At 38.1% G+C, this 13100-nt stretch overlaps 1 protein-coding gene across 1 annotated transcript in view; it reads right to left on the reverse strand.

Annotated features, from left to right (window-relative positions):
* LOC150090977 (uncharacterized) overlaps positions 1–12742 on the reverse strand; it is a 52115-nt gene extending 39373 nt beyond the window's left edge. The window contains exons 1-2 of the mRNA XM_090380910.1: positions 12555–12742; positions 427–617 (exon numbers count right to left, since the gene is read on the reverse strand). Coding sequence (XP_090237036.1) covers positions 427–617; positions 12555–12665 — 302 coding nt within the window. The 5' untranslated portion in view covers positions 12666–12742. The remainder of the gene's footprint in view (positions 1–426; positions 618–12554) is intronic.
* Positions 12743–13100: the final 358 nt, after the last annotated feature.

Here is a 13100-nt window from a genome sequence, read left to right on the forward strand (position 1 = left end):
CCAACCTGTGTCTGAGCTATTACTGCTGTCTTGTCTAGGTGATCCTGTATCACCTCTTTAACTAGTGACTCCATTATTTTCCCCAGAACAGAAGTTAAACTATCAGATCTATAAATATTTGTGTCACCCTTTGAACCCTCTTCGTGAATTGGGGATACATTTGCACATCTCCAGTACATGGGGATCTCCCCTGACTCTAAGGATGCTCTCATAATTATGGCTAAGAGTTTGCTTACTTCCCTTGCTGCCTCCTCCATTATAACTGAATAGATTCTATCTGTCCCAGGTGCCTTTATAAAAAAGTTTAACTTGTAAGTAAAGTAGTCAGGAATTAGACTACTTAGGTTAAATACCCCAAGCTTGCTGTTCATAAAAAAAAAAGCAAAATGTTCTATAAATTCAAAATTACAATCACAAATGATTTACCTTGAGGCAGGAAACCAGCTGTACTTAACAAGATAAGTTTCAGTAAATTCCTCAGCTGGATATTCATCTAAAGGACGAAACTCTTCGACTTGTCCATACTGTTCACAAAGACTCTGAAGTTCTTGTCCTGCTCCTACTGCAGGAACTCCCTGGATAAGCAAATACTGTGATTCTTGATTTATAGTATATACCTAAAAAGAAAAATAATAATAATAATAATAAATTTGGGAAAAATTTTAAACATTTCCTCTTCTGACATATCTCTATTATTAAATAATTACAGTAGAAGTCCTATAATCCAGCATCCACAGGACTCAGCCAGGGCCCAATTTACATATAAGCTAAACAAGCTACAGCTTAGGGCCTCACATTACAAAGGGCCCTGTTCCATCTTAAAAATTCCTTTTTTTATTATTGTCACAGGTGAACTGCAAGAGAGAAGGGACTTACATGTTACAGCTTAGGGCCACAACAAATTTAAATCCGGCCATGCTCATAGCAGTCAGTTTTTAGATTACCAGATATTCTAGATTATTGGAAGTTTATCTAAAATTACTTGAGGTCTAAGGTACAGATAATGGGGTAGGCCTGACAACCTTGTAAACCACAGTTATTCTGGTATTATACCTTTACTTCTTCACTTTATACATCTTTCTACTCTGCTTCTGATTCTTCTGCCTCCTCAACTATTAGCTTTTTCAGTTTCTGACTTTAGAGCTAAGGTACTGAAGATGTGGTTGAAAGGAAAGTTTGGAGTCTATGATGATGCCAAGATACTTGAGGACAGTTACAAGTTGGATGGAGATGGAGTAAATTTTGATGGCTGGAGGTCGTCTGATGCTTAAATTGACTTTTAAAAGAATGGCCTTTGTCATTTCAGGTGAGATGGTAAGGTGGTGGCAGCAGCCTATTTGGTAAGGTGATCAATGGCAGCGTTTGCCCAGTCTTCAAGAAGCACTCTTGTACTAGCCTGAACAGTCAAGACAAAATTGTCAGTAAAGCCAAAATACATTTCACCCTGCTCAAGTCCAGATTAAGGAATTCATCAAGAGCTACAACGCACAGTAAGATCCCAAGACAAGGCCCTGAGGACAGCCCTTAAAAACAAGTTGAAGAACCTGCTGGAAAGCTGCAGTGATGGCAATGGTTCTATTATGAAGACAGCTTTGGAGACTGGAATATAGTTGGCAAGCGCTTGAGCTTGACATAGGTACCTAAGGATGGAGGTTGTGGTTGTTGTTATTTGGTTTTTAGGAGCATTAGCAACTAAGACCATATTGCTCCGGGGATATGCGGTGGTCATTCCCTGACCTTTCCACATCCTCCGCATTTGGTGGTCACAGGCTCAAACCCCGGTCTAATCAAGAAGCTTGTGCAATGCACTGTTGCTCCTGCCCACCTGGCTACGGAGGTGCCTAAGGATGGAGGGTCACCAGCAGTTGTTGAATGCCTCATAGTAGTCTATGGTAATAGCAAGGAGGTATTTTGATTCAATGGTGGTAACAGAGTGTGAGTCTGTGTGCATTATGGAGGTTTAATGGTGCATAAGCTGCTGGTCTGTAGTGCACCTATTCACAGGGAAATGCTAAAAAACAAAATTCAGTTGTAATCACTTCATTTTTATTACAGAGATATTTTAGAATTCATGATACACCCTCAATTTTTTTCAGAAAAGAGAAAAATTCATTGACATTTGCATCATTGTCAATAATATGTTTTAATGGCATCGGTTCTCGCAAATTTGTCAGGGAAAACAGGATGGATGTTCTGTCCTGTTTATAGCGAGGGCAGTCAATCAGATACGTTTCACTGTTAAATGTGCTGAACAGTAGACACTGAGGAGGATCGTCTCCTATGAGTAGATCGAGGTGAGTCATATATGTATGTCATATTCGTGCCTGTGAAAGTACTTCTCTTTGCACTGTTTTGGTGCTAGAGTGCCAAAGCTTTGGGTCCTGTTTCAACTAGTGGAGTTTAATATTGGTTTGGGTCAGAGGCTGGAACATGGATGGTAGTTAAACCAAAAGTTGATGGATTTTTAGCAGTTTTGTCAGCAAGTTCATTTCCCTTTATCCCGAATGTGCTGGGATCCAACGAAAGGTCACTGATTGATGACGTTCTTCAATTTGCAATAGGATATTTTTGATTTGATTTAACACAGGGCGAACCTTGTAGGAGGAATTTTGCATTGCAATTGAGCTGAGAGTCTGTGTATACTATGTATTTTACAGAAAGGTAGTGATTCAGGTTTTCTAAGGCTAATTTAATTGCATGGAGTTCTGCTGAGAAGCTACTATACTCAGATGGAAGGGCAGCTGGAATGACAGTAGAAGGAAATACTGCCGCTGCTCCAATGGCTGAATGTCATTTGGAGCTATTAGTATATAGGCAAAAAATCAGCATATTTCTAAATACAGCTTGCATAAAGTTGTTTCTCATTGATTATCGGTAGGTGATTCTTTTCCCATTTATGAAGATAAGTATCGCAGGTTAATTGAGGATGGGAAGTCCAAGATGGTTGAGAGTAATTCCTTACTTGTTGCCTGCTGACAACAGGTACATTCTAACTCTGTGTTAATTCAATAAGTTGTAAGCCTGCTGGTCTTGTTGTACTGGGTTTGTTTCTATTGAGATTTTGCAGTGGTGGATTAAAGAGGTATGGCTCATGAACATTACTGCCAGCAACTTTGTATTCGGACTGAATACTTAAGAAGTAGAGTTTTTCTGTGGAGGTAAAGAGGGGGCTCATGAGCTTCAATATATAAACTATGGGTAGGAGATGTCCTGAAAGCACCATGTACAATCCACAATACACTATACTGTATAGGATCCAGCCAGCATAGTGTACTCTTTTGGGCAGAATCACAGAGTGGAGCACCATAATACAAACAGGATCTAATTAATGCTTTATATAAGAGCAGCAAAGATGAACAATCTGCTCCCCAAGACAAGGCAGATAAAGCTCATAGTACATTCAGCATTTTGCACAAATTTAATGTGCTCATAGAAATTTAATTTCCTGTCCAAGATTAATCCCAGGTATCTGATGTTGTTAATCACTGGAATGGTAAAGTTTGACGTCTGAAGTTCAGGATGCGTATGCATTTTCCATCAGAGGTTTAAGCCCCTGACTGCTAAATGTGGTCGATCAGCCAACCCACACTGGACCAGAGTGGCAGATTATGGTCCAATTCCCTAAGCATGAATTGTTGAGGAGGCTTCCATCCTGCAGTGGGTTGATAATGACTGCAGCTTACCCTTTTTTTATGCATTTTCCATTGATTACAAAAGTGGATTGCAACAGTTTTTTCTGCTGTGACAGACAATAGCCATTGAACCCTGCCCACCTTTGGACTTTATTCAAGGATATATGCAAATGCTGTTCAATGGATCTCACTTTCTGAGAATGGCAAGAAATAGAGATTGTCAGTATAAAGGTATGTCTCAACAGTATTTGAAAGTTCTTTTGTGATGGAATCAATAATAAGGGCAAAAAGGGTTGCATACAGTACAGACCCTTGTGGCACTCCTCCTTCCTGTAAAAATGTCATAGAAAGCGAGTTGTGGTATCGAACTTGGAACCAACAATTCTGGAGGAAGTTCCTGATGAATATAGGCAATTGCCTTATAGTCCAAGAGCATGGAGGTCACTGAGAACCTCAGGGTGCCAGGTAATATTGAACCTTCTCTATATCTATGGAAACCATAACAAGATGTTCATTTTTTACAAAGGCATTGCAAACTGCAGACTCAGCCATGATCATGAGATATAAGGAAAACCTGTTCTGTGAAAATGGCTTTCACCAGAACAGGTTTGATCATTACTCATTAGTTATTGCATTTCGATGATCCAAACAAGTCAATTATGGATCATTTTTTCAAGTAAATTACCGATGTAACTGCAGAGGGAAATTGGTCTGTAACTATACAGACTGGTAGGATCCTTTCCTGGTTTCAAAAAGGGAAGAACTGTGGCATGATGCCAAGAGCTGGGATAAATTTTACCAGGAATATTTGGTTATAAAAGCAATATTTGTAAATTTTTTTCACCAAGGTGTTGTAACATGATATAATATATTCCTTCTGGCCCAGCAGCACTGTTGCATGTTGTTTTAATGGCCAGTAGAAGTTCACAGTATGGAAGAGGCTGGTTATATGGAAGGAATACCGAGGTTTGAAAGTTGATGGTTTTCAGTCCAGTCATGGTCTTTATTTTCTGGAAATCCGGAAAATAAGTTTATGCTGCTGAAACTTGGGCAAAGGTTTTGCCCAAGGCATTTGCTATGTCCTCAGGAGCAGAGAGAGAGTTCTTGCCCATTCCAAGAAAGAATTGGGGTAGGGATGCTTGGAAACTTGCCAGACATCTGCCTTATTTTCTTCCATATTAACCTGGAGTTAGTGTTTCTATTTATGGAAGATGCAAACCGAATCGAAGAATTCTTCTTGACTTGCCTTTGAATGAGACATGCTTTTGCTCTTAGCTTCTTGTAGTTATGAAGATTAACTGTGGTAGGGGATCTATAAAATAAATGCCATGCTTTATTTTTTAACTTCTTTGTTTTTGTGCAGTCATCATTCCACCAATAGTTATGGTGCTGTTGGGAAGGGGATTCGACAATGGAATTGAACATTCAGCTGCAGATAATAGGGGTAAAGTGATATAATCTGCGGCTTCATCTATTGACTGTGTTTGTAGAAGTTTCTCATCCAGGGTGACAGCTGACTGAAATTTGACCCAGTTCGCTTGAAAGAATTTCCATTTCCTGTAGGGCTGGTCTATTGGTGGTGGTGGTGTAGCGAGCAGATCAGAAACAATTGGAAAATGGTCACTACCCATGGGATAATCCATAACGGACCATTCCATGATTGGAAACAGAATCGGGGAGCATACTGATAGATCAACTGCAGAAGTTTGTCCAGTTGGTAATTGTATGTGTAGTGCACCAGTATTAGGAATAGTAAGATTTTGCCTATCCAGAAAGATTAATTAGTCAGCCATGTCTATCTAATTTAGTCAATCCTCATAAGGGGTGATGGCCATTGAAATCCCCCAAGAGCCAGACAGGGGAAGGTATTAGCAGGTTTTCAAGATCTTGGTAAGAGAAGTTATGACTTGGTGGGAAGTAGATTGATACTAGTGTTAACATAATCTCGGTAATGAAACGTATAGCAACAACTTAAATTTTCGTTTGCAAAATGATTTGTTTGGTCGGGCTCTTTGTACTGACCAAGATGGCCACACCCCCACGGCAGCATTTCAAGTATTGCGATATTGTTGATAGATAGAATAATTCTTTATGCTGATAGAAATTTGAGAAGTTGGATAGGTTTCCTGCAGACAGAAACCAACTGGAGTGTAGCGGTTAATTAGATCTTGAATATCGTTAATGTTGTTATGAAATCCTCTACAATGAAATTGTAGAATACATTCTATGAATATATGTTATGAAATCCTCTATAATGAAATTGTAGAGGATTTCATAACAGGCATTACTAGTGTTTGGTAGAAGAAGCTGCATCTGACTGTTTTTTTTAATGAGATTGGCTTATGCCGTTCAGGCTTCGGTTTGTCTTTTTTTGAGAATTAGTAGTAGTAGTAGTGGCATGTGATGCAACAAAGCAAGTGTATGAGCTTATGCATCGGCCAAAAAAAAAAAAAAAAAAAAAAAATCACACCATTCCCTTCAAATGCCTGTCCAGTTCCTCCTTAAATTTATTCAACTTCCACAACGACAGATGGAAGTTTGTTCCTGCAATTAACCACCCGCAAATTTCCGCACATCTATTCTACATCTGTCCTTTCTTAATTTGAATTTATACCCCCTTAGGTTCGTAATCTGAACAAGTGGAAGGATCCCATCAGAATTCAACGTGCTCAACCCATTCAAGGCCTTATACACCTCAAAAACTTAAGTTTAATGCGATTGGCTTATGCTGCTCAGGCTTTGGTTTGTCTTTTTTTGAGAATTAGTAGTAGTCGCATGTGATGCTTTCACTTCAGTATTAGAGCTGACCAGTACCCATATCTTCTTCCACATATATTTCTAAGATTGGGTCTTTGTGTCTGGACAAGTCAATTGTATCCATAGATGTTTCTTGAATATTTTTTTTTAAATTTGAGCTTTGATTATTTGGTGTAGAAGCAATTACTGTGTCAAATTCAGCAAAGTAGATAGCCTGCTTTTATTGACAAGGGTAGATTTGGGGTGTTAAAGATGAGAATAATATACCTTGTAGGTGTGAGTGTATTGTGTTTTTTAAACAAAATTCTTCTCACTGCAATAACATTTTGATCTTGAAGCTCTTCAGTTATCTCCTCCTCTGTAATGTTCAAAAGATCCCAGCTGGATATAACACCCTTAGATGTATTTAGGGTTGCATGGGGAGAAACTTTTACAGGAATTCCAGTGAAGTTTGTAAGTTTTATCAGTTTTTCCGAATGTCTGAGGTTTATTCTTTCCACTAGTAGGTCCCCTGATTGCAGTCTCTTAGGAAATCCTACCAGACTTTCCAGGTGTTTCTGGATAAGGAGCGGAGACAACTTGCTGAGAGGCTGATCTGCAAGGGAGAGCATTATGAGAAATAGTGGAAAATCTGTCGCTGAGGAATTGGTTTTAAACCTCTTGGATTGTGACATGTCATGTTCAGTATCTATCTCTGGCCAAGAGCTTGTCGGCTATAGAGGTGGAAGCACATTGTGATCCATATTTGCTCCTTTTGGCCCTTGTCAGTTAAAAGTTCTGCCAAAGTTTCTGGCCCCTCTACAGGGAGGGAGGAGCAGTGCCTGGTGTGACCAAGTGTAAAGTAGTAAGTGTTAGTAATAATAATATGAGAAATAAAGAAAGGTGGCGTTCCTTTCTCGCTCTGTACAAGTACTTTTGTAACAAAAGCTGTTATTAAATAAATAAATTTCTTAAGGACAGAAACATAAAAGAACTTTAAATCACTTTTAGACAATTGCACTTTAAGCACAGAGAAATCGCTTGGCACTTGGGGCCAGCAACAGAGTGTATGAGGTAGGATATGGCATTTGTAGTATTCTGTAATGGTTTGAAGCCAAACTCATTTCAGGAGTGAAGGTTGGATGCAGCACAGTGAGCCTGAACAGAAGGAGGCATTCAAGCAGTTTTCCAAGGATTGAAAATAAGGTGATAGGATGGTAGAATCTGGACAGATAAGTAATGTTAAAAGCTTTTTCAATATCGAGGATTTCTATTACAAGATGTTCATTGTTGACATAAACATTACGGATGTTATGTTATACGTTTTATGTAAAAACATGCTTATGTTTCCACAAAAATCATAAGAAAAGGAAGAAGACTTACCTTTCAAACATTAATCAAGGAGAACATACAATTAAGGAAATTATTTAACGAACAGCAAGGCAATGTGAAATTCTTTTAAATTTAGAACTCGTACAAAAAACCTATGAGAATCTGTTGCACCCAGCTCTACTGTATTTAAATAGCATAAGTGGTTCAAAGATGGCAGAGACAATGCAGAACATTATCCTATCAGAATATGTCTCTCAATATTAATAAGTAATGTATATATTGATAAAACATTTGATAATTACTGAAAATATTGATAAAACATACACAAACTACTGCCAGAAAACTTGAAGAATGATTATGGGAGCACATAAAAAATTCTGAAAGAACATTAGGAATGTCGCTTTGTTCAAGTTGGGTCCCATGACTCCATTCTCCTCAGGAGTAAGGCGTCAGTAGCCAACATTTGCCTCAAAACACTTATGTACATAAGAAAAATTATTTTTTATACAGTATGATCATTGGAGGCGAGTCCTGGATACACACCAATATGATCCCGAATTAAAACAACAGAGTTTCAGTAGAAATATTGTGCATCTACACGTGAAAAGGGGGCATGGTCTGTGAAATCCACTGAGTAGCACACATCACTCTTTTTTGACACAAAAGGAATTATTTACACTTATACTGGTATTGAACAATGCTAAGGTGAAATTCTAAATAAACTACATAAGAAAGTAAGCAAAAAGAAAGATATAAGGAATGCAGAACTGGAATTAGGGGAGTACAATATGTACAGAAAGGATAGACAGGATAGGAAGGGCGGAGGGAGTTATGCTATTAGTTAAGAAACACATAAAAACCAAGGAAGTGAAGCCAGTCGACATCGCTGGACAGTGCAGTGTTGAGTCAGTTTGGTGTGACATAAGCATTGGGAGATCAAAATTGAGAGTAGGAGTGTGCTATAGGCCTAATGACTCTGATGAGTATAATAAGAAACTGTACAGGGAAATAGAGTAGGCCAGTAAATCAGTGTTTCTTATAATGGCGAATTTTAATTTCCCAGATGTTGACTGGAATTAATTGGTTGGTCACTCACACATTAGCAAGGCTTTTGTGGATTTATTGGATGATTGTTTTCTACAGTAGCATGTTCAGGAGGCAACTAAAGGGGGTAATACTCTTGATTTGATTATCAGTAGTGATTCTTCATGTATTAAGAATCTGCAGATAAAGTAACCACTAGGTGGCAGTGCTCAGAGTGTGCTGAAGTGGGATTTACTCAAAGAAGTAACTACCATCAGGGGTAAAGGGAAAGGTTTTTGCTTTTGTAAAGGTGACTGCGTGGTCCGAGACAGTATTTAAATTCTATATGGTGTGACCAACAGCAAATCAAAATGGGAAGTATTCAAAGAATTAATCTTGGAAGCTACTAGGCTTTTCATACCAACTAAGAAATACTGTTCAAGATTTAGGCCTAAAAGGATGTCAGATGAACTAATGAGACATTGCAAAGAAGAAAAATGCATGGGATACATATAAATTAACAGGTGACACAGAAGCCTATGATAGATATAAGCTGGTCTGTAACCAAGTCACAAATGAGGTTAGGCAGGCAAAGGCAGATTATGAGACATCTTTCGCAAAGGATGCAAAGAAAAACAGCAGAGTTCTTTACTTATGTAAACTCTAAAAGAAAGGGGATGAATCAGATTGATCCACTTGATATGATGGTTCAACTGTTGATGATCCTGCTCAGGTAGCTAACAAACTAAATGAGTATTCTGTATCTACATTCACACATGAGGGGTTATTCAGGCAGGGGAATGCCAGAGATGAATGCTTTTATAATAACAGATGAATTTTTAATAACTGAGAGCAAAGTGGAGGAGAAATTGTTGAAGATAAACATAAGAAAGGCACCTGGGATGCATGGGATCTAAGAAAGTAAGCAAACCATCAGCCATAATTATGAGAGCTTCTTTGGACTTCGGGGAGGTACCCATGGACTGGAGTTGTGCAAATCTGACCCGAATTCACAAAGGATGATCAAAGGGTGACACAAGTAATTACAGACCTGTTAGTTTAACTTCTGTTCCAGGGAAATTAATAGAGGCACTGGTTAAAGAAGCACTGCAGGATCATCTAGACAAGACTTCAGTTACAACTCGGACACAGCATGGTTTGGATACTATGATGTGATCACAAAAGAACTGGACGCAAAGAATAATTTTGATATCATATATTCAGATCTTAGAAAGGCTTTTGATACTGTTGCACATGAAAGACTGCTGCACAAATTGGAGAAGTGTGGCATTGGAGGCAAACTGCTGCTATGGATAAAGTGATGGTTGAGCAAGAGAAAACAGAGAGCGGTAAACAATGGACACTGCTCTTCGTGGACTAACATTATTAGTGTAGTCCTTCGGGGTTCAGTGTTGGGTCCATTGTTGTTTTCTGTATTTATTAATGATATTGATGATGGTATATCAGGCTTAATGTCCAAGTTTGCAGACGATACAAATGTCGGCAGGGTTGTTAATGACACTAATGACAGTACACTGCTGCAAAAGGATCTGGAAAAGTTGAGCAGATGGGCTGAGAGGTGGTAACTGAAGTTTAACATTGACAAATGTAAAGTATTGCATATGGGAAGCAGTAACCCCAGAGTAACGTATCAACTCTGTGATACTACACTTACAGTGGTAGAGAATGAAAAGGACCTGGAGGTAATTGTGCAGGCAGATATGAAGTTTTCTGAGCAGTGCGGACAGTCTACAAGAGTAGCTCATGGTGTCTTGTCAATGATATACAGGAATTTTTCTAGCACGGATAAGGAGGTGATTATCCCCTTGTATAAGGCAATGGTCAAGCCCCACCCTGAGTACTGTATACAGGTCTGGAGGCCTCATTTTAAGAATGATGTAGAGCTGCTGGAACGAGTACAGAGAAGGGCAACACGATTATTGAATGACACAAAGGGTTGCTCTTACGAAGAACAGCTTAAGCTTTGCGAACTACAGTGTCTGAAGACTACGCACCTGCAAGGTTGTTGTTGTTTGTTATTTGGTTTTTGTTTAGGAGCATTGGCAACTAAGGCCATATTGCTCCTGGAATATGCGGCGGTCATTCCCTGATCTTTCCGTATCCTCCGTATTTGGTGGTGACGGGCTCGAACCCCGGTCTAACCAAGAAGCATGTGCTAGGCACTGCTGCTCCTTTATACCTGGCTACGGAGGTGCGAGGTGATTTGATTGAGGTGTATAAAGCCTTGAATGGTTTGAACATGCTCAATGCTGATAGGATTCTTTCTCTTGCTCAGAATAATCGCCTGAAAGGGCATAAATTCAAACTGAGGAAAGACAATTGTAGGATTAATGTGCAGAAGTTTGCCTTTAGCCAGTGGGTGGTTGATTGCTGGAACAAACTTCCATCTTATATAAGTTGATAGCTTAAATAGATTCAAGGCAGAACTAGACAAACGTTTGGAGCAAGTGGATGGATGAAGTGAGAAGGTTGTGTTTTTTTTTTTTGTCTGAAGCTAAATAAACTTGCTTTCTTGTGTGATTCATATAGTTTTTGAATTATTTTTCCGCGGCATTTAGAAAGTCCCATTTAGAAAAGATACTTTTTGAGGTGGGTAGTAAAGCATTCGAAAACAATTAAATGCCAAGAATGACAGATTTTTTTTTTAATTAGTTGGAGTACATAAACATCCTCTATTCATTCACCAATTCATAATTCCTCACCTTGAAAGATGCTTTGATGAATACTGTTGTAGAGTTTTAATATCAGCAATTTGGACTATATTGTGCTTTGTGTATTATGTCTGCACAAATGTGTTCAGAGGCCAATTTGTATGTTGAAATATACAAATTGAAATATGGGGTGAAAAACCTAATTCCTCTGATTCACGGGTTGATTTGCACATTGCGCAGAAAAACCTGGAATAACTAATAAAAAAACAAATAAAATTTCCTCCACCTGAAATTGACCAACTACAACTCTGACTGAAGAAGCATTTAAAAATTCTCTAATCTATGATGAAACGAACAACAGACTTCTCTAAACAAGTAAACCTCGGGGGCTCACATCTAGTGAGTATGGGCTTGGCACACCCAGGGTCTTGAGGTGGATATCATCATTCTTCTCTTTTTTGGTGATTCTCTTCTACTTCAGACAGACTCTCTCTCTCTCTCTCTCAGGGTAACTAAAAAATTTTTTTTGGCTGATACAGCAAAAGCTTCAGGCTTCCTTGAACCATATGGCTAATAATAATAAGTGGCAAGTAGCAAAACCACCATACAATCAGAAAACAATGGATGAATGATATCCTAGAAACACATAACACAGTGTGGGTATGAATAAAGGCAGTATCTCTGCATGAACAGCTTTATATAATTTAGTTCATGTATTTTTCTAAAAACTATAGTTTGGGCCTGCCCTGCCAAATGAAAGACCAAAAATTTCATATATAGAATAAAATAGAAGTTAACTGTAAAAAAAAAAAAAAAAAAAAGCAGAAAATACAGGCAATGTCAAGGAACATGATAAATATTAGACTGTTTATCATTCAACAATAAAAAAGGGGAGTCTTGAATTCCATTTAGGGACATTATCAACTGGGAATTATTATTCTTTTTTTAATATGAAATTCAGTGAAAGGAGGAAGCACATTGGTGGAATGTATCTATATTTACCCTTGTACAGATAATGCTCCCATGCGTTTCCAGAAGTGAAACTAATGACTACTACCAAATAAAAAATTAAACGATGTTAATTAAATTACAGAATTGAAAGGTCTCTGCTTTTAGGAGAATATTTCATTATATTATCGAATAATTACAAGAAATTTACCTTCACAGCTGTATCACGGCGGCCTTCTCTGTACTTCGCTCGAGATGCACAAATATTTCTCCTTTCGTGATGAGGTAGTTTTGGAGTTGATTTTAAAAATAAAGAAGCCATTCGTGAAAAATTAAAAGCTATCAATATTTATTAATTACGCTAAATACAAAATATAAACGACAAACACATTTCACAAAAACAACACACACACTTCTCCAGCGACTGTCATGCCTCTTTACCAATATTATGTAAACAATAATAATCTCGAACCCACTCTCATGTCACTTGAAACAGTTACCAAAACTAATTCAGAGAGTGCGCATGTTATTTTTACGAAGCACGTTTTTTTTTTAAATCAAATTATAGGTATGAAGCATATTTTATTTAAATCTTTCAGATTATTATTATTATTATTATTATTATTATTATTATTTCACCCTGAATAGGAGTTCCACCTCGTGACGGGTATTGCTACCAAGTACACAGACTGTTTGTTGTTATGTCTGGTGTTACTGTTGGTCGAGGAACTCTCTGACTATCCTACAGGTGTTCAGG

Source organism: Mastigoproctus giganteus, chromosome 1 (assembly GCF_048544385.1).
Source record: "Mastigoproctus giganteus isolate SK-2022 chromosome 1, ASM4854438v1, whole genome shotgun sequence".
NCBI lineage: Eukaryota > Metazoa > Arthropoda > Arachnida > Uropygi > Thelyphonidae > Mastigoproctus > Mastigoproctus giganteus.